Source organism: Typopeltis vanoorti, chromosome 4 (genome assembly GCF_054136105.1).
Source record: "Typopeltis vanoorti isolate ZY-2024b chromosome 4, IOZ_Tvanoo_1.0, whole genome shotgun sequence".
NCBI lineage: Eukaryota > Metazoa > Arthropoda > Arachnida > Uropygi > Thelyphonidae > Typopeltis > Typopeltis vanoorti.
In genome coordinates, this window is record NC_143552.1 from 55,558,471 (window position 1) to 55,582,302 (window position 23,832).

Consider the following 23,832-nt stretch of genomic DNA (forward strand, 5'->3'; position numbering starts at 1 on the left):
TAGTATTATACAGTGAACAAGTGATAACATGCACATATTCCTGCTGATGTGTACCGGACTTGTAAAATCCTGATCACTTAAAAGTGCATGCCCGCTAACATTTTGTTTGTTAAGACCTGTTGTTGGACTTCAACGCTGATCTGCTGTAACTGCATTTTGTACATTTTCTTGGAAAATAAAGCAACCATTACAATCTTTACTTACGTTATACAACAGTTATATCATCAAAATTTTTGATGATCAATTTTTTCAGCGCCTCATTTTTGTCCTTTATGCTTTTACCGCCCACCCTTTCTTCAATTCAATGCCTCCCCCCCTTTTTTTTTCTTATGAGGCCACTAGCCCCCCCCCCCTCCAGATCATTCCAGCACCCCCAAGGGGGAGATGGTAATGCCCACTTGATCTATATTAAATCTTATATCTATATAAAATCAACAAGTCATATTAAATACCATGAGCCTAAACAGTCTGGACTTGCAGAGCATGATATCGACACTAAACAATTATTGGAACAACACAAGAGTCCTTCATAAAAGTTGTTTCCTCATAGAATGAGGTCTTTATAAAGAAACATGTGAAACTTTACTTCATTTTCCTAACTTAAAGAGATTCAATGGCCTATGTCTATCCCCTTTGTGGGAAACAGGAAAAATTGGCATATTTAAAAAGTACTAATTTTATTTTGTTTTAATTATAATATAATATATATTTTTTAATATGTTAGGAAATTATTTACCTTATTTAGTTATCATACATTAGCTACTTAGGTGATGCTTTTTAGAATTGTCCATTATTGTTTAATTGCTATTCTGTGATCTAGTACTGACAATGCCTATGATACTTGGCAAAAATTTCTACAGTAATAAAGTTTCTTACACAAATTTTTCTCCATTTTAAGAATTCTTTTGATTATGCCAACTCACGGTATTTCATTACTGAAACAAAACAAAGCATTCACAACTGACTATGTCAACCCATTCCATTCATTTACCACTCTCCAAGTGAAAAATCCAGTCCTCACACACTTGCTAACTACACTCTTGCCCAAATTTCACAGATGACTTCTCTGTGTATTATAACTTAAATGCTTATATCATATCCCCTCTTTTTTGCATATCAACTAACTTTTGAAGCCCACAAACCCTCAATCTATCCTCATAGGAACATTCCACAGACTACTCACCATCTCGGTCACTTGCTTCTGGATCCTCTCCACCACTTCCTCATCTGAAAGAAACCCGAGTAATTAAACCTGAGCTCAGTAATCCAGATGTGGTTGTATCAAGACTTTATAAAGAGGAATAATAACTCCCTTATCTCAACTTGTTAATGTGTCTTTCAATTACCAAGTAATCCAGTGCGTTACTCTAGCTACCTTAGCAATATACCCTCTAAACTTCAACTCTTCTACCTCTACTCCTGCTTCCAAATCCTTGTCTTCATCAGTTTCCTTGAGTACAGTTCCCTCAATGTGGTACACTATGTTGTAATCTTTTTATTCTAAAATGTATAACTTTATACTTTTCCACATTACATTGACATCCATAATGTTTTGTTCATAATGTTAGCCTATTTAAATCATCCTTCAAGCTCTCTACTTCACCCTAATTAACTATTACCTTACTCAACATTGCATCATCACAAACAACTGAATAACTCCCTTCAAATTATTTCCTATATCATTTATATATAAATTAAATGACAGTGGTCTGGTACACCACTCATCACCTGCTTTCTCCTGGATTCTGCTCCTCCATATACTACTTTTTGGTACCTGTTCATCAGCCATCCTTGTGTACATATCACCAGTGTCATATCTATCACGATTTCTTCCAGTTTGCATAAGAGGGTTCCATGTGGTATTCTGTCAAATGCCTTTGCAAAATCCAGAAGTAGTATCATCATGTAGCTATTCTCTTTATCCAACTAAGCTGTCACTCTATTATAAAAAATTCTAATATAAATTATTAAGGCATGACCAACATTTCACAAAGCCATGCTGTCCCCTTATTAGAGTATCCTAGAAAATATTCTAGGATACTCTATAAGAATATATTTTTATTCTTAGATATTCTACATATTCTTATCCACCAATTCCTGAATTTTGTTTTTGACCAACTTTTCTAGTACTTTTATTACCACTTCTGTGATACTGACTGGTCTATAATTTGATCTCTCTCTCTCTCTCTCTCTCTCTCTCTCTCACACACACACACACACACACACACACACACACACACACACACACACACACACACACACACACACACACACACACACAGAAAGAGAGAGAGAGAGAGAGAGAGAGATCCTGTGTTTATTAGGTGTGTCCATTAAGCATATTACCTCCCCCCACACCATGACCCCAACACTGCCATATCTATCCCTTTCAAGAATATTCTTGTGATGGTAAACAGTACCACTTTCATGCCAGATCATCTAATCTTCTTATCCACCAATTCCTGAATTTTGTTTTTGACCAACTTTTCTAGTACTTTTATTACCACTTCTGTGATACTGACTGGTCTATAATTTGATCTCTCTCTCTCTCTCTCTCTCTCACACACACCCACACACACACCCACCCACCCACCCACCCACACACACACACACACACACACACACACACACACACACACACACACACACACACACACACACACAGAAAGAGAGAGAGAGAGAGAGAGAGAGATCCTGTGTTTATTAGGTGTGTCCATTAAGCATATTACCTCCCCCCACACCATGACCCCAACACTGCCATATCTATCCCTTTCAAGAATATTCTTGTGATGGTAAACAGTACCACTTTCATGCCAGATCATCTAATAGCAGAGAAAAGACCAAACAAATCTCATCTGTGAAGAGTATATTAGCGTATTGGTGTCTTGTCCAATTTTTATGGATACAGTACCAATGAAAATGTGCTCTACAATGAGCTGTGAATAAATGGATGCAGACTGAGCCTGTAGACATATCGACTTACTTATCACAGATGTCTTGCAACCATTCGGCAAGATATCTGTATACCTGTGTTTGAATGGAGCTAACTTGCAAGCTGACCTGTCATGGTGCATCGATTACATTTTGCTGTTATAACCAATCTGTGGTAGAGTGAGGGCGACCTCATAGTAAATATCTGGAATGCATTCTATTGGTTTGAAATGCTGCCAGAGCCTGGATATAATACTATGTGAGATTCCAAATTCTCTGGCAATATCAATAATTCTGTGGCCTTCTTCAAGCTTTCCAATAATTCTTCCCCGCATGAAATCATCTAGATGATTTCACGAGACATTACAAGATGTCCACCATCCAAGTTTGCAACTTATTACTTCATGAAAAGAGCTTTCTTCAAACACAACTTACTTAGTGCAGTCTTTTACGTTTTATCCTGTTGAGTGATACCATGTGACCCTTTTGCACACGTTTCGAAAATTTGAATGTGCATCCATTTTCTATTCAAAATTGTCAGGTATGTCACTAGTCATCTGCCTTCTCCTGGACTGAACTCCATAAACCACTCTTTGATATCTGTCCATCAGCCACCACTAATAATAATAATAATAATAAATAATAACAACAATAATAAAAAAAATTAGCAGGTTTCTTCTTTCATCTTAGCCATCTTCTCATCGGGGGGGGGGGTACAAGGGAGAATGTAGATAGTATGTATTGGCAAATTTGCATGATGAGTGCAGGTTGAGTAATTATTATCGTAGATTTTAACTATGGGGAGGGAAACATAGATTAGGACAAGGAAGGAAGGAAGGAAATTAAGTTTATACAGTTATTAAGAGATAATTACTTGAGACAGCATGTAATGGAAAGGATTCTGGTAATTGTATCAGAGAACATATCAATAACCAATTTAGCTACCACTGTAACAAGTGCAGAATTTTCTGTTAAGAAGTGGTATATATGGAATTACAAGACTGGTGATAATGACAAGCTGAAAGTCAGCTTTCAGCATTGCTATGGCATGAAAATTTGAAAGGGAAAGATATTGATGATGTGTGATAGGTTATCAAAGTTTTTTAAGGAAAGCAATATCAGACTGTATACCCGGAGTCAGGAGGATAAATCAAGTAGGAGTAAGATGGATGAATAGCATTAATAAGCAGGAGTTGCAGATAAAGAAAAAGTTGCAGAGGAAGTATAATGAAAAAAGTGATCAGCATACTCTTGAGCATTACAGGGTATATAGGCATGGAGGATGACCTGTATGGTAAGGAAGGCCAAAGCTAATTATGAGAGTAAGCTAGCTGATTAGTCCAAAAATAAAAATAAAATAAAAATTCTAAGGAGTTCTTTTGCTATACTGCATGTAAAAGGAGGAATAACTGTGGAAGGATGACTTTAAAAAGTGTTGATGGTAGGAAAGTAACAGAAGCAAATCGAATAGTTGAGTTACTAAGTGAACATTTTGTAAAGGTGTACCATCTTGGTTGTGATACTGCAATGCTGAATGTGTCACTTAACTAATAAGAGACTAGAGGTAGAAGAAAGAGAGGTGCTTAGTATATTGTAACATTACCATAGGGTTAGATGGCATACCAGCCCCAAATGTTATGAGAATATGCAAGAGAATTAGCACCTCCTTTGACCAGGCTGTTTAATTTAAGTCTCAATTCTGGTAAAGTTCCAACAGAGTGGAAAGAGGAGAAAATAATTCCACTACATAAGGGAAGCTTCAAGAAAGAAGTAGCAAATCATAGACCGATCAGTATATCAGGAGTGGTGGTTAAGGTTTTGGAGAAATGGATAAAAATTAGAATTCAGGACTGGGTGGACAGAAATATGATACCATATAAGGGGAAACATGGTTTTGTGAAGGGTAGGTCTTGCCTTAGTAACTTACTTTCTATAATAAAATAACAGTGGAGTTCGATAAAGGAAATGCTTACTTGGTTATAATGATGGATGTTGCAAAGGCATTTAACAGGATTCCACATGGAACTCTGCTGCATAAATTGGAGCAAATGAAAATGGATCCAAAGCTGGTGATTTGAATTACAGGCTGGCTGATGGACAGATATCAAAGAGTGGTTTATGGAGGAGGTCAGTCCAGGAGAAGGCAAATGATGGCATACCTCAAGGCTCAGTACTAGTCCTCTGTTTCTTAATTTATATATTAATGATATTAGAAATAATTTGCCAGGAAATATCCACTTGTTTGCTGATGATGCAAAACTGTGAAAAGTGATAGTTAATGAAGGTGATGGTGATATCATGCAAGATGATTTAAATATGCTGGCAGTATGGGAAAAGTTAAATGCCTGCCAGTTTAATGTGGCTAAGTGTAAGGTGATGCACTTTGGGGGAATGAGATCACATCATGTGTACTATATTGATGGAAATGAACTACAAGAAGTCAACAAGGTAAGGGAATTGGGGGTGATTATGGACAGAGAACTGAAGTTTACCATTGAAGAACTCATTGACAAGCAAGGACAGGGAAGTTATTGTGTTTCACTTTATAAGGCAGTAATAAGACCACATCTGGACCATTCAGCACAGATCTGCAGCTGGATTCTTTGGTGGTGAAGAAGTGGTGGAGAAGAACCAGAGGCAAGTGACAAAGGTTCTTGCAGATCAGCTTAATTAATTAAAATTATAATGACAGAATTAACTCACATAAAATACTATTTATTAGTAGAATTTTCGCCTGAGTATCACACGCATCTTCAGTACATGTATAAAGCTAATTAAACACTGACAATTCCAAAAGGCACCACCTAAGTAGCTAATGTAAGATAACTAAAAAAGGTCAATAAATTTCCTAACTTATTTAAAAAAAAAAAAAAAGAGAAATAAATAAATAAATTATATATATATATATATATATATATATATATATATATATATATATATATATATATATATATACAGGGTGGCCATAAAATACTTTCCCTCCTTGGAGGCATCTGAAAAAAAAAGATTTAGTACCAAAAGTCGCCAATAGGAGAAATTTTTGAGCCCACGAAGCTGAAAACAAGTGGATAATTACATTAAAGGCAGATAAAATGGAATAATAACATTTCGACTGGATATGTGGCGCATTACAATGATAATAAGAATAATAATAATTAAACTAAAACAAGAACTTGCAAGAGACACAGAAATTAATGTAGTGATTGAACTCACAGGAAATAATGTTTTATTCATCAGAATCAGGGTCCCCTGGACCACATACACGATTTTCAATGTGCTGACCATTCTTGTGTACAACAAATTGCATCTGGTGTATGACATGCTTTACAACTGAGCATAAGGAGTCGGATTGGATGTTCATAACAGCTCGTTTTATGTTCTTTTTCAAGAAGACATGCAAGTTGTGAATGCCACCAACATATACAACGGATTTCAAATACCCCCACAGCCAAAAGTCACATGGAGTGATGTCCAGGAATTGAGGCGGCCATGCCGTCGGAAAGAAGTGACTGATAACCCTCTTATTACTGAAATGCTGGCATAAAAGGCGATGCACTGAACGTTCAATATGTGGCTGAGCTCCAACCTGCATAAAAATTATGGAGTGCAAACATTGTCTTTGCTGCAATGCAGGAATGACAAAATTTTCCAGCATTTGTTGATAAATCATTCCAGTATTGGAGCAGGTTACAGGACCTGCAGGGGTAATATGCTCAAAAAAGTATGGTCCTATTATAAAATTGGCTGCGAAGCCACACCACACGGTTACTTTTGGAGAATGCAGTGGTACTTGCTGGATCACTTGGGGATGTTCAAATGCCCAAATTCTACAGTTGTAAGTTTTGACCGACCCATTCAGATAAAAATGAGCCTCATCACCCCACAATATTTTCCAAGGCCAGTCATTGTCGACCTCCATTCGGGCAAAAAACATTAGTGCAAAGGACATGCACTTATCATAATCTGCGGTAGTTAGTGCATGCACACGACTGAACTTATATGGATAGAAGTGAAGCATTTCCCGTAAAATTTCCCAGACTATACCATAAGCCATATCAAGTTTGCGAGCTATGGCACGAGCGCTTGCACCAGTACTGGTTCCTATGTCATCGAACACCGCAGTAGTACTGTCTCTTTTTGCACTGCTTTTCGTCCTCTGCCAGGTCTAACTCCTAGTGATCCAGTTTCTTCAAACTTCTTAATCATAGCTCTCAGTGCTACAACTGATGTAGGACCTATATGCAGGTTATGAAGCCTTCTAAATTCCCGAAGGGCCGCTACGGCATTGCACTGTTTAAGGTAAAACAACTTAACAAGTAAAGCATGCTGAGGCAAGGTAGGATGCATATTGAGCACAATTCGCCAGTCATTCGAATAACTGCCTGAACGTTCCCAATCCCTTTTTGAGAGTGATATCGTTAACAATAGTCAGAATGTAGAAAATGGTGGTGTGCTAGAGAATTGCGTGGTAGTGCCAGATAGGTGTGAGAGCGTCGCTGAAAGTGTAAATGAAGGTAGAAATACAGAAAGAATGGATGATTTGATCGATAATGAAAATGGTGAGATAAATGCGAGTAGCGAAATTGCCCGTTTGAATGGTGCAATACACAGAGCTAAAAGACAACTGAAGCATTTGGAAAAATGTGTGTTGAACGTACCGACAAATAACCGGCGGAAGTCTGTGACGGCAAATAATAGAATGTTCGGAAACGACAATAAAACGAAGGAGCGAGTGCTGTATGGGGATTCGCTATTAAGAGGTGTAATAATTGAGAGTTTAACGAAGTAGTACCAGCTGGGTGCGAACATAAAGGACGTCAGCGAATGTATCCAACTGCAAAAACAGAGGGTGAAAGAGATGATAATCGTGGCAGGAACGAATGATTTGAAAGAGGACAAAATGGAAATGATAGAGGATGTGAGGGAGTTATTTGAGGTAGAATAGTGAGAAGAGTGAGAGAGTTAGGATGGTGAGTATCTTACCGCGGTATGACAGCGAAGTATTTAGAAGGAGGGCCATAATTGCCAATGACTTTATGCGTGGGTTATGCATGGAGAGTGGTGTGGAATTTGTGGATGTGTGGAATGAGTTCGATGGGCGAAAGGACTTATATAAGATGGATGGGTTACATTTGAATGGAGTTGGTGTATGGAGACTTGAAAAAGTGTTGATGAATGATGTGGAAGTGGATGTACAGACTCAGGGAAACTAGATTTATTAAGGGGGGGGGGAGTAGATATGCAGACTTTAGGGAGGCAGTTAAGTGTATGAATGAGTATATTATGCCCGAGCCAGTACGATGGACAACAAATCAGAATGGGATAGTTAGTATAAAGCATCAAAGTAGGGATGGGACAAATGGGCTTCTGCGATTCATGTACACTAATGCCAGGAGTATTAGGAACAAGAAGGAAGAGTTTTTGGCAATGGTTGGCACTTCCAGGCCACAGGTTGTTGGTATTAGTGAAACATGGCTGACAGAAGATGATAAAGCTAGTGGGATTGAATGCGACGGGTATAGAGTGTTCAGGAGTGACAGGATGAATAAAAAGGGGAGAGGAGTGTTATTGATGATAGCTGATGAGCTTCAGCCAAGGAGTATAGAAGTTGAACTGCAGGATGGGGAAAAAAGCACATTTGAGGCTGTTTGGTGTGAGATAGAATCTAGCAGAACAAAATATACAATTGGGTGCTGCTATAGACCAGGTGATGGAATAGATGGTGGGGATAGTATGCATAAGCAAATAGAAGAAATTAGTGGAAGGAGGGTAATTATTTTGCGTGATTTCAATTATGGTAACATTGACTGGAAAGAGGAGAGGGCACATGGGAGAAAGGAATTGGATTTTATGCAGTTATTAAGGGACAACTATCTACGGCAACATGTAGTGGAAAATACCAGGGGGCAGAGAGTGCTGGACCTAGTAATTGCAACTGAGAATGTGGCTGTAACGAACATGACCATGTTGCCACCAATTGGTGAGAGTGACCATAAGGTCATGACTTGGGAGGTGGCTAAAGGAGTCGAATTTACAATTAAGACAGGGTACATGTGGAATTACCGGGCTGGTAAGTATGACAAGCTTAGGTGTGTGCTTGGCTCAATGCCATGGCATGTAAAACTGCAAGGGCTGGATGTTGATAGTGCATGGGAGGTGGTTAAGAACTGTTTGCAGGAGGCAATGGTTGACTGTATACCAAGAGTCCGAATAATAAATCAAGTAGGGGTTAAATGGATGAATAACACTATTAAGCTTGAGCTGCAAAAAAAGAAACAATTGTGGAGGGAATTTAAGGAGAAGGGTGACCATCAGGTGCAGGAACAGTATAAAGCTCAGGCCAGGATGGTAACAAGGGTGGTAAGAAAAGCAAAAGCAGATTACAAAAGGAAATTGGCCACGCAGGCTAAAGAGAATCCCAAACAGTTTTTTCAATATGTTGCAAGTAAAAGGAAAAATGCTCATGGTAGAATGATCTTAAAAAATGCTGAGGGTAGGGAGGTAACCGAATCAGTCGATGTTGTGGAATTACTGAGCGAGCACTTTGCAAGAGTATATCATCCAGGTGGTGACTTTGCAGGAATGGAAGAACCAACAGCTTATACTGGAATTGTGATGAATGAAGTAGAGGTAACTAGTCTATTACAGAACCTCAATGTCAATACATCTGTGGGATTGGATGGTATACCAGCTCGTGTCGTACGTGAAGCGGCTAAAGAATTGTCAGTGCCCTTGACCATTTTGTTTAATTTGAGCCTCAGGACTGAGTCAGTCCCAAGGGGGTGGAAAGAGGGGAAAATAGTTCTGCTGCACAAAGGTGGTTCCAAGGCTGCTGTTGAAAATTACCGGCCAATCAGCATAACAGGAATCATTATCAAGGTCTTAGAGAAAATAGTCAAGAGGAAAATACAAGATTGGATAGAAAAAAATGGGATACTGTATCGGGGACAGCATGGTTTTGTGAAGGGTAGATCATGCCTCAGTAACTTGCTCACGTATTATAACACAGTGACGGCTGAACTGGATAAGGGTAATGGATTTACAGTGATTTTACTGGACCTTGCTAAGGCCTTTGACAGGATACCACATGGAATTCTAATCAATAAATTGCAGCATATGGGGATGGACATAGGGTTGGTGAGATGGATAGGAGGGTGGTTGATGGAGAGATATCAGAGAGTGGTTTACTTAGGAGTAGAGTCCACAAGACGGCCTGTGACTAGTGGTGTGCCACAAGGATCTGTTCTTGGACCACTGCTGTTTAATTTGTTCATAAATGATATAGGAAAGGATCTGAGAGGAACAGTTCATTTGTTTGTGGATGATGCGAAGTTGGGTAGGGCAATAGTGAATGCAGATGAAGTCAAAATTTTGCAGAATGATTTGGACAGATTGGAGGTCTGGGCTAAGGAGAATGGATGTCAATTTAATGTGGCAAAATGTTAGGTTATGCATTTTGGGGTGAAAAGATTGCCGGCAGTTTACTGCATTGGTGGAACCGTGCTCCAGGAAATTGATGAGGCACGAGATTTAGGAGTGTTGGTGGATAAGGATATTGAAATTTAGGGGACACATTGCAAAAGTGGCCAAATCAGCTCATCAAATCACTTGGTTGCTGAAGAATACGTTGACAAGCAGAGACAAGCAGGTTATTGTTCCTATGTATCGAGCCATGATAAGACCCTATCTCGACTACTGTGCTCAGATTTGGTCACCTAGGTTTCTTCTTGATGGGGAGGAGGTGGAGAGGATCCAGAGGCGAGTGACCAAGATGATAGCAGGTCTGTGGAATGAACCGTATGAGAACAGGTTGAGGATTTGTGGGTTGCAAAAATTGGTTGATAGGCGGAGGAGGGGAGATATGATTGAGACATTCAAATGACTGAAGGGTTTCTATAAAATTAATCCAGAAGATATTTTTGAGAACAGGGCTGGTTGTGGGAGGACTAGGGGACATCCATGGAAACTGGGCAAAAGTGTGGTTAGTAAAGGTGTTAGAGCTGGGTTCTTTACTTTTAGAGTAGTGAATGAGTGGAATGCGCTCCCTGAGTCTGTGGTGGATGCTGTGACAGTGAATGAGTTTAAGGCGAGGTATGATAGATACTGTATGAATGTCAAATAGTTGTGATGAATATGATTTGGGGCCTCCCTCGATGAGTCTAATGACTCCCTGGAGTTGCCCGTAATAATAATAGTAATAAGTGGAATTGGTGGCACTGCTGTCACGTACGCACAGAAAAATTTGCATAATCCTTTTTACCTGCATTTACTGCAAATATCTGACTGCTTTTGGCTCCGCCAGCACCAAAATTCCCCCTATCGGAGACTTTTGGTAATAAATCTTTTTTTTTTTTTTTTTTTTTTTTTTTTTTTTTTGCGGAATTCATCTCTCCATGCCTTCGAAAATCTCAATATAAAATGTGGTCACATTCTGTGTGTTAGTTTTAGCTATAGATACTTCCATAGAGGGAAAGTTAATTTATGGCCACCCTGTATATATGTATATATATATATGTGTGTGTGTGTGTGTGTGTGTGTGTAATAAATTTTTTACCTTGGGGATATTGTATATTAGGATAACCAAGTTATTTTATAAACTTGGTTATTTTAACTCCTAATCCCAAGTATGCAAACAATTAAATTTACACCTGAAACAAAGTTCAAGTCTAAAGATGTTAATAATAAATTTAGTACCAGGGCAACTCATTGTAAAGGTGGGTAAAGCTCTGATCACTATTCTTAGTATTTTCCCATAATGTAAAGCACATCTCACTAGAAGATGTATACTGCAATGCATTATGGGTGGGGTCACTACCCAGACCGGTTTCAACCTTTCAAAAAAGGTTGAAACCGGTAAAACATCTCTGAAGGGGTCTAGCTACTCATTGAGGAGACCTCAAAAAAAAAGGTTGAAACCGGTCTGGGTAGTGACCCCCACCCATAATGCATTGCAGTATACATCTTCTAGTGAGATGTGCTTTACATTATGGGAAAATACTAAGAATGGTGATCAGTGCTTTACCCACCTTTACAATGAGTTGCCCTGGTGTTGTAACATCTTTAGACTTGAACTTTGTTTCAGGCGCAAAATTAATTGTTTGCATACTTGGGATTAGGAGTTAAAATAACTAAGTTTATAAAATAACTTGGTTATCCTAATATACAGGGTGTTCGGGATAAATTTGACATATTTATAATTAATTATATTTTTCCGTAAGTTAAATGTATTAACACACACTTCTCTTCATTTAAAAGTTTGGACCCTTCTTCATTCACATACAAGATGTCAGAAAGGATGGATAGCTGGAACCCACCTGAATCATGGAAGAGAATAACTTGTATCATGATGATTCGTGCCCGCCATCAAAATAAGGATATTACGACTGCTGCCCAATGCTCCCTGAATACAGTAAAAACAATCAGGCATGAACTAGAGACTTGCAATGGTGACTACGAGGATGTAGCAAGAAGAAAGATCCCTAGCAGACGATCTGATTGCGTTCGTACAGCAGAATTCCTCGCAAATCTGCAGGAACAGGTGTTGAAGAACCCTGGCATTGGAATTCGGGCTTTGTTCGTGGAGTTGCTAACTGTAGTCAAGCCCTGGATAACAAGGGTAGGCAATGGTAGGCCGTATGTATGGCAGCAGGATTCGGCCCCTTGCCACACCTCTGGGAAAAGTCAAAAATGGTTGTCTGAAAATTTCTACGACTTCACCAGTCCAAATGTTTGGCCTCCAAACTCCCCAGACCTTAACCCCATGGATTATTTTGTATGGGGCGCAGTTGAAAAAGACACCAATCGCACTTCCAGTAATACAAAAGCCCAGTTAATGGATAAAATTAAAACAGTTTTTGCGGCCCTTCCCAGGGAGACTGTAGCATCAGCTTGTTCGAGGTTCCGAAGCAGAATTGAAGCTGTGATCGATGCTAATGGTGGTTATTTTGAGTAAATCTTGTTGATAGTATTGTAATTAACTCTGCCTGTAATGTTTTTTTGTCAATTCATTAAATTTAATAGATACAAAGAAGATTTTCTTTTTCCTTACGAAACTGTCAAATTTATCCCGAACACCCTGTATATATATATATATATATACAATTAAAAAAGTTAGAAAAGATTTTTAATTGTATATATATATATATATATATATATATATATATATATATATATATATATATATATATATATATATATGAAAAATAAATTACTTTGAATGACTATAATACCAAGAATAAAAAAGAATAACGTTTAATGCTAGATACTACTAGTTTCGTTGAAAAAATCAACTTCTTCAGGTATCCAAGACAAAGAATTATATAAAACATAACAGAGACATTATAAAATTACATCAACAGATTTAATATAAAAGACCACATTATAAAAGACAGATTTAATATAAAAGTTCCAATTGAAGTTGACTACGTGCGTGAGTTATCATGAGAGCACCAATACTGGACAGTGGCAATGTGTGCATCAGAAAGATTGTAGTTAAGGCTATTGTTTATATCGGATGAATCAAGGGATATTTCTTTAGATTCGATTATCTTTCTTTCGAGCTCATCATAACACATATGTATATTAGAAGTTTGCGGCCAGTCTACAAGGTGTTGGTGGCCTTCATCTGAGTTAATAGAGAAGAGAATGTGGCTTGAGAGAGTTGGATTCATATTGAATTCTTAAGAAATTCACTATGTTGAATTTCTTAAGAATTTTTGCCAGTTTTGAGGAGAGAGAGTTTCCAAAATATACATTTCCAAAACTTCACTCCATACTAAGTAGACCTAAAGTAAAACATCTCCCTCTTCAGTATCCAGGAGTCTACAAGATCATACGTGAATGTGGCAAACCATATTATGGTCAGACGACTAAATCTATCCTTTTACGTATTGAGGAACACAGAAGAGACATATCCTACAATAGGACCAGAGCCAGTGCTCTCTCAAGCCACATTCTCTTCTCTATTAACTCAGATGAAAGCCACCAATGCCTCGTAGACTGGCCGCAAACTTCTAGTATACATACAGGGTGTTCGGGATAAATTTGACATATTTATAATTAATTATATTTTTCCGTAAGTTACATGTATTAACACACACTTCTCTTCATTTAAAAGTTTGGACCCTTCTTCATTCATATACAAGATGTCAGAAAGGATGGATAGCTGGAACCCACCTGAATCATGGAAGAGAATAACTTGTATCATGATGATTCGTGCCCGCCATCAAAATAAGGATATTACGACTGCTGCCCAATGCTCCCTGAATACAGTAAAAACAATCAGGCATGAACTAGAGACTTGCAATGGTGACTACGAGGATGTAGCAAGAAGAAAGATCCCTAGCAGACGATCTGATTGCGTTCGTACAGCAGAATTCCTCGCAAATCTGCAGGAACAGGTGTTGAAGAACCCTGGCATTGGAATTCGGGCTTTGTTCGTGGAGTTGCTAACTGTAGTCAAGCCCTGGATAACAAGGGTAGCCAATGGTAGGCCGTATGTATGGCAGCAGGATTCGGCCCCTTGCCACACCTCTGGGAAAAGTCAAAAATGGTTGTCTGAAAATTTCTACGACTTCACCAGTCCAAATGTTTGGCCTCCAAACTCCCCAGACCTTAACCCCATGGATTATTTTGTATGGGGCGCAGTTGAAAAAGACACCAATCGCACTTCCAGTAATACAAAAGCCCAGTTAATGGATAAAATTAAAACAGTTTTTGCGGCCCTTCCCAGGGAGACTGTAGCATCAGCTTGTTCGAGGTTCCGAAGCAGAATTGAAGCTGTGATCGATGCTAATGGTGGTTATTTTGAGTAAATCTTGTTGATAGTATTGTAATTAACTCTGCCTGTAATGTTTTTTTTGTCAATTCATTAAATTTAATAGATACAAAGAAGATTTTCTTTTTCCTTACGAAACTGTCAAATTTATCCCGAACACCCTGTATGTGTTATGATGAGCTCGAAAGAAAGATAATCGAATCTAAAGAAATATCCCTTGATTCATCCCATATAAACAATAGCCTTAACTACAATCTTTCTGACACACACATTACCATTGTCCAGTATTGGTGCTCTCATGATAACTCACGCACGTAGTCAACTTCAATTGGAACTCCAGCACGCATTCCTGTTTAAACTGTACTACGGTCTTTTATATTAGATCTGTTGATGTAATTTTATCATGTCTCTGTTATTTTTTATATAATTCTTTGTCTTTGATACCTCAAGAAGTTGATTTTTTCAATGAAACTAGTAGTATCTCAGCATTAAACTTTATTCTTTTTTATTCTCGGTATTATAGTCATTCAAACTAATTTATTTTTCATAACATTATCTACCGAGTAAATATGAACGCTGATACACACACACACACACACACACACACACACACACACACACACACACACACACACACACACACACACACACACACACACACACACATATAATTTATTTATTTTTATTTTTATTTTTTTAAATAAGTTATGAAATTTATTGACCTTTTTTAATTATCTTACATTAGCTACTTAGGTGGTGCCTTTTGGAATTGTCAGTTATTTTTTAATTAGCTTTATACATGTACTGAAGATGCTTGTGATACTCAGGCGAAAATTCTACTAATAAATAATGTTTTATGAGTTAATTCCGTTATTATAATTTTAATTAATATGTCTACTCAGGGTATTTCCTCACTGAAATATAAGTCAGTTTAATGTTTCCTATGAGGAGAGATTGAAGGTCTATGGGCTCCAAAAACTAGCTCACAGGCATAAGAGAGGAGATATGATAGAAGCATATAAGTTATTAAAGGGGTTTTATAGGACTGATACTGATGACTTTTTCTGTACAGTGCAGGAAGGGAAAGAACAAGTGGTCATCCTTGGAAATTGCATAAGAGTGTGTTTAACAAGGGTGTTAGGACTAGATTTTTTGCTTGGAGGTGAATGTGTGGAACGCATTGCCAGAGATGGTTGTGAGTGCTTCGTCTGTGAATGAGTTTAACGAGAAATATGATATATTGGTGCGAATAATGGTTAATGTATCAATGTAAGGTCTCCCATGATGAGTCTTCTGACTCCTTGAAGACTCCCATTATAATGATAATAATAATGCTGACTTCATATAGGCTTTAGAACGTCTTATGTATGTGGAATTGGTATTTAAAAAAAAAAACTGAATAATGTTCAAGCAGAGCTAATCTAATTGAATGAAAAGGAAATGTTAGCAAAACACCTGTTTTGCTAACATTAATTAAAATAAAGTTTTATAATATTTCTTTCACAAAAATTTCTTCTTTTCTCAAAAGTTTAATTAATAAATCATTACAGTTTCTCAAGGTTATAAGAATTGTTTAGTTGTGGTTATTATCATAATCATCATCTTGGGTAAAGAAATGCTATAAATGAAAATTTTAACTAAGCTAAAAACATTATAGACATAATATATGGACTACAGATAAAAATTAAATTCATGTAGAATCACTGAACTGGTTATGCAAATGCTTCCCAAATACTTTTTTCACTGTTTAATTTACATTTAATGAAAGTACAGGTATCCCTCGATTAACGCGGTTAATTAATCCCTTGATGTTACCGCGTATATCAAAATCTCGTTAATCAAATCTAATAATCAATGGTAAAAAGTACAATTCGTCCATGATCGATTACTGTATTAATAATTTGTTTTTATATGGTACTCTTTTAGGAAAGATAAAAAATGAATGCAAAGTAAATGTTTAATAAATGCTTGTACCTACATTATTTACTGCAATTTTTTTTATCAAAAGAAGTTATCAAGAGTCGTTTGAACAGTTTTAGTTTTTTTCTTATCGGCATAAATTCTACGATAACAAGCAAAATGACTCTCCAGACCTTGGCAAACAAGCAATAAAACATAAAGAAAAAACACTGCAAATATAATACATGATGGTATAAATTAAGTGGATATTGAATCCAACATTATTTCATAGCCGAATATGTAGAAACTAAAAGTTTCGGCAGATGCAAGCATAAGCAACCTTATGGGCAACTCGTAGTAAAGGTGGAGTAAGCTCCAGATCACTTTCCTTAGTATTTTCCATAATGTAAAGCACATCTCCTAGAGGACATGTATGATAAATAAGCCTTTGGCTCTCTATTTCAGTAATACATGATGGTTTATTTATTTTTAGTTACAATCTAAAAATTATTAAACAAAGAATAATAATAAAAAAAAAACTAAACCATGCTATACTGACATCAGAGGTTGCGTATCTCTGATACAATTTACTGTCAAATATCATAAACCTTTACATAACATGTGTTAAACCAAACTGACAGCAAAAAACAGTGTGGAATATCACTCGCAACATATGAATGCACAGCTACTCATAACCTCCAAGCTATGCACTGAATTGTGTAAGAATATTTATATTAAACATTTATTAAACAGATATGCACATATCTGTTAGATCAGCTATGAGCTCCGCAGGATTAAAGGCTCGTTAATCAAAACTCTTGTTCCGTATATCAAAGGATTGCTGCAAATAATTTTGCACCGTTAATCAAATCCCACGTTAAGCAATTGATACCTGTACATGTATCACATCTTTACTACATTTTGACTGGCACATAATTACAATGCTTACCAGTTACTTTTGTGATATCTGTTTCAGAATCAGTCATGGTATCCTCCACTAAAAAAAAAAATAAAGTAAAACCTACATAAACATACACACTTGCATAATAATAATAATAAAAAACAGTCATCAGCATAATTTCATTTATACCAAAATTTAATTTAAGAAACTTTCTATATTTAAATTAAAGATACCAAGAAATTCTATACTTGGCTTAATTCTTTATCCAAGTATAAGCAAACAAAGTTTGCACCTGAAATATTTTCAGGACTATGGCAACTCGTCTAAGGAAGCTAATACTTCACATCACCTGTCTTAATATCCCATAATGCAAAGTATATCTCCTTTCAGACATATATAATGCTATGCATTATGGGAAGGGTCACTACCCAGACCAGCTTCAACCTTCATTGAGGTCTCATCAGTGGGAGCCAGACCCAGAAGTGACACTAAGGTTGAAGTAATGCAGAAGTTATATTTTCATATACAAGTTGACAAAAAGTTTCTCACCTTATTATTAAATTACTCTGGATTAGAGAAAGCTGTTGGAAGTTTTTTTACTTGATTATACTATAAATTAAAGATATCAAGAAATTATATACTTGGTTTAATCATTTTATCCAAGTGTAAGCAAACAAAGGCAAGTGATGTGAAGTCTTAGCTTCTTTAGACAAGTTGCCCTAGTCCTGAATTTTCTTCAGGCACAAACTTTGTTTGCTTACACCTGGATAAAGAATTAAACCAAGTATATAATTTCTTGGTATCTTTAATTTATAGTATAACCAAGTGACAAAACTTCAAACAAACTTTCTATATTTTAGATATGCACGTACCTTGCCTATTTAAATTAAAATTGAAAATTATTATTATCTGATCGCCCTGGAGTCAGAGACTCATCATGGGAAGTACACACTATTACATACACAACCTCATACAACTGTGCCTTAAACTGATTCAATATGTCTACATTTCACAACACATCAGGCAATGCATTCCACTCACCAACCACTCTCCATGCCAACAACCTACCTTCTTGTCACTCGTCTGCTGACACCCTCCTTTTACAGTTTCCAGCGATCGCCTCTTGTTCTATCCTCTCTCCCATGTCAACCTGATAACAATCCCCTGACTAGCTTATATGTCTCATCCCCTCCCCTTCTCCTCCTACTTACGAAGCTTTGCAATTTATCATATTTGGCAGCATATAAGACCCACCGGCCTATAAGACGCACCCCCTTTTTTGTACACATTTTTTAGGAAAAAAACTTTATCACTGAATATTATAATGAATTTACAGTATTTCAAATATAAAATATAAGGTTCATGAATCTTGAACACCAGGATGTTGATCCAGTAAAGTTGGCGATCCCTCTGTTAGTGGTTATCGCTTTCGCTTGATGAATAAGCATTTTTGTAGACACTGAAAGTCCTGCTTTTCTTTAGTCTAAAATCGAAGTATTCAGTTCTACCTCAAGTTCTGGCCATTTTGCAGTTTCACTTTGTAGGTTATGTTTACTGTAAGCTGCTTTTTTTAGATCCTCTTCCTGATTCCGCCACGTTCTTATTATTTTCTCAGTCGAGGGTGGCAGCCCAAAATGCTTCTCTGCAGCCCTATTTCCATGTTCTTTAGAATACGCAACAATCACACATAGCTTGCATGCAATATTGTAGCAATGCCAACATTTTTCAGCCAAAATTTGCCAAGAAATTTAGAGAAAATTTAATGGCAGAAATTTATCACCATTCACAATGACCATGACAACAATTGGAAAGTTTAAACGACAGAAACACAGCTGTGATTGTCGATGACAGCGCATGTGCATCCACTGAATTCTATGTAACTGCAATGCTCTCACACACCGCAAGGAAGACATCGCGTAACTCGGAACAGAGAAAATTTCCAGAAATGAAAGTAATAAAAAACTGAATATCGGCATATAAGACGCACCCTGTTTTTCAGACCTATTTTCAAAGAAAAAAAGTGCGTCTTATACGCCGGTAAATACGGTACATTCTCTCAATCTGTCCTCGTACTCCACATTCCAAAGCCTACTGACCACCTTTATGAATCTTCTCTGGACCCTTTCTAACATATACTCATCACCATGAAAACCCAGTGACCAAATCTGTGCACAATAATCCATATGAGACCTGATTAAGGCCTTATACAATAGCATCATAACCTCTCTATTTCTGCATGTCAGGGTCCTCTGCACCATTGCCATTATCCGATGTCATCCAACCTCATCCAACAGTGTCTTAAACTGATTCAATATGTCTACATTTCACAACAGACTCAGGCAATGCATCCCACTCACCAACCACTTTCCATGCAAAGAACCTACCTTCTCCTCACTCCTGTGTTGACACCCTCCTTTTACAGTTTCCAGCGATTGCCTCTTGTTCTATCCCCTCTCCTATTCTATGAAAAATCTCTTCCATGTCAACCTGATAACAACTCCCTAACTAGCTTATATGTGTCATCCTCCCCCCTTCTCCTCACAAAGCTTTGCAATTTACATTCTTTCAATCTGTCCTCGTACTCCACATTCCAAAGCCCACTGACCACCTTTGTGAATCTTCTCTGGACCTTTTCTAACATATCCTCATCACCATGAAAACCCAGTGACCCAATCTGTGCACAATAATCCATATGAGACCTGATTAAGGCCTTATAATAGCATCATAACCTGTCTATTTCTACATGTCAGGGTCCTCTGCACCATTGCCATTATCCGATGTCATCCAACCTCATCCAACAGTGCCTTAAACTGATTCAATATGTCTACATTTCACAACACACTCAGACAATGCATTCCACTCACCAACCACTCTCCATGCAAAGAACCTACTTTCTCTTCATTCCTCTACTGATACCCTCCTTATACAGTTTCCAGCGATGGCCTCTTGTTCTATCCCCTCTCCCATTCTATAAAAAATCTCTTCCATGTCAACCTGATAAAATCACTAATGAGCTTATATGTCTCATCCCCTCGATAATCCATATGTGGCCTGATTAAGGCCTTATACCTCTCTATTTCTGCATGTCAGGGTCCTCCTCATCATTGCCATTATCCGATGACATCTTCACAACTTGTGCAATGTGGCCCCTGAATTTCAGGTTCTTGTCCACCACCACTCCTAGATCTCTCATCTCCTCTACTTCCTTTAAAGCTCCCCCCCCCCCCCCCCCACTCAAAACCTTAAACTTTGCAACATTCAATTAACAGTTCCACTTACCTGCCCATTCATGCAATCTATTCAAGTCCTGCTGTAAGGCTATAACATCTGCTTAACTCTGCATTGCTCTTCCCAATTTTGCATCATCTGCAAACAGCTGTATATCACTAGTTAAACTCATTCCAATATCATTAACATACAAATTGAACAACAATGGTCCCAAAACTGACCCCTGCGGCACACCTTTCTCTTTCGGGATATCACACCCCGTATAATTTTCTGATACCTATCCGACAGCCAGTCACTGATCCCACCACTCAGAAGTTTGTTATCCAATCCCATCCATTTCAATTTATTTAACAGCTTGTCATGTGGCAGTCCATCAAAAGCTTTTGATATCTAAGTATACCATTGTATATGTATCTCCCTTGTCCAAGGCATTTGTCACCTTGTTATAGTACATAGGTAAGTTAGTGAAACATGATCTACCTTTAACAAACCCATGCTGATAATCACAGAAAATACTGCTGGTTTTTCTGTGGTTATCAGCATGGGTTTATAAAAATATTTATAAAAACAAACCCCTTTCTGTATCCTACTTCTCACCAATCTCTCCAGTACCTTCACCACAACTCCAGATATACAGATTAGCCTATAATTCAAAGCTACAAACTTTCAACACCTTTATGAAGCAGAACAATTTTAAATTCTTTATGCTTCCTTGGAACCTGTGCTGTTGTAAGAATCTTATTAAACAGGCATGCCAATGCTACTGCCAATTCCCTGGAACATTCCCTTAAAATAAGTGGTGATATGTCATCAAATCCTATCGCCTTGACATCAAGCTTATTAATTTCCTGAAATACCTCCTGCTAATTCACAATTAAGACATCCTCTTCTATGTCATCTACTTTAAGTTCCTCGTGATTCCACCCTGATGAGGATGAACCACTCTTATAAACTGATCACTGAATACTTCAACAAATATCTTCTTCAGCAGTTCCCATTCTATTATTTTCATCCATTAACATTATCTTACCATAATCATTATTCCTTCTACTTGCCACATATCTAAAAAAAAACTCTCTAGAGTTTTTCTTTGCCTGATTTGTCAATTTCTGTTCATACTGCACTTTTGTTGTTCTTACTAATTAAATCCTGGCTTGTTCTTTATACTCTTTATGTAACTGATTACTACCATTATTCATCTTGTACTACCACCAAAATGCCTTCTTCTTCCAGATTTAATGCTTAAGTCCCCTCATTCACCCACTTTACACCTACCTTATTACACTTGATAAGCTTCAGAACACATTGATGCCATTATGTATTTCTTTGTCAGTTCCCAAGCAGCATTTATTTCCTTCCGCTCAACTCCCCATTCAATGCTATAGTTCCAAGATATAATCGCCAGCCTTGTATTTCCTCATATATCCTTTCCTCATAGAAGTCTGCATATGACTAGCCAGTCATATGCAGACTTCATCATAGCTACTGGCATCTGTTTAGTGTTTATGGCTGTTTAGAAAATTAATAGCTGTATCATTTCTTTCTTTAATTGTTTGTGTTATTGGATCTGGAAAAGAGAAAGTCACTAGTGGTGTGCCACAGGGGTGTTTTGGGGCCATTGTTGTTCAATTTGTATGTTAATGATATTGGGATGGGTTTAACTAGTGATATGCAGCTGTTTGCAGATGATGCAAAACTGGGGAGAGCAATGCAGAGTCAAGCGGATGTTATGGCCTTACAAGAGGACTTGAACAGATTGCATGGTTAGGTAAGTGGAACTATCAGTTCAATGTTGTAAAGTGTGAGGTTTTGAGATTTGGTAAGCAACAATGGGATGCAAAGTATACACTTGATGGGGAAACTTTAACAGAAGTAGTGGAGATGAGAGATCTAGGAGTAAAGAACCCGAAATCCAGGGGTCACATTGCATAAGTTGTGAAGTTGTCACATTGGATAATGGCAATGATGCGGAGGACCCTGACATGCAGAAATAGAGAGGTTATGATGCCATTGTATAAGGCCTTAATCAGGCCTCATATGGATTATTGTGCACAGATTTGGTCACTGAGTTTTCATGGTGATGAGGATATGTTGGAAAGGGTACAGAGAAGATTCACAAAGGTGGTCAGTGGTCTTTGGAATGTGGACTATGAGGACAGATTGAGAGAATGTAAGTTGCAGAGCCTTGTGAATAGGAGGAAGAGTAGGATATGATTGAGATATGGAGGAGATTTTTCATAGAATGGGAGAGGGGCTAGGAGAAGTGCATTGCTGGAAACTGTATAAGGAGGGTGTGAGCAGAGGAGTGTGGAGTAGGTTCTTTGAATGAAGAGTGGTTGGTGAGTGGAATGCATTGTCTTAGGGTGTTGTGTGTGTAGACATTGAATCAGTTTAAGGCATGGTTGGATGAGCATTGTGTGCACCTCCCATGATGACTCTCTGACTCCATGGAGGTCAAATATTAATAATAATAACAACAACAATAATAATAATAGTAAAGGATGCATTTATATTTGCAGATGCTAGACATGCTACACATTCGGCTGGATGTTCTGCATTTAAAGTATTGTCCAAACAACAAATTGATCTAAAATACATAAACTAAGGATATTAAATGTTATAATAGTCTAATGTATAATGCAATGTTTTAGACCAATTAAGAATAAAACAAACAATGAAATGAAAACTGTTATTTTCACTGCAAAATATTCGAACTTATCAAAATCAATTTATCGTATGATCAATTTGCCAGATACTGTTTCTATTGCCTTTTTTTATTTTTTTTTATCACTACCACCCATGAAAGATTGTAAACTTATAGTATATTATTAAGTGGACTGAGAATTTTTTACCTGTTTTTATTAATTTTTATATTTTTGCATTTTTATATTTTTACATTTTATTTATTTATATTTTACCTAATCTGGAAAATCACTCTAGAAGCCAAACATGGAAATTTTCACATCACTTCAGGCCTCCAATAAGTGGGATGGTGGTCTTGCACCAAGAAAATCTATATTGAAATTTCCTGTATCTCCTGCCTAACAACGTGTGCAAATATCCATGTCCATAGCAGGATTTGAACCTGCATCCTGAT

The 23,832-nt window shown here is 37.4% G+C and overlaps 1 protein-coding gene across 1 annotated transcript in view; it reads right to left on the minus strand.

Annotated features, from left to right (window-relative positions):
* Positions 1-23,832, minus strand: part of LOC150107321 (E-selectin-like) — a 280,274-nt gene that overhangs the window by 15,241 nt on the left and 241,201 nt on the right. Inside the window, exon 19 of the mRNA XM_090391789.1 lies at positions 17,525-17,603. Within this exon, the coding sequence (XP_090247915.1) occupies positions 17,525-17,603 (79 nt within the window). The remainder of the gene's footprint in view (positions 1-17,524; positions 17,604-23,832) is intronic.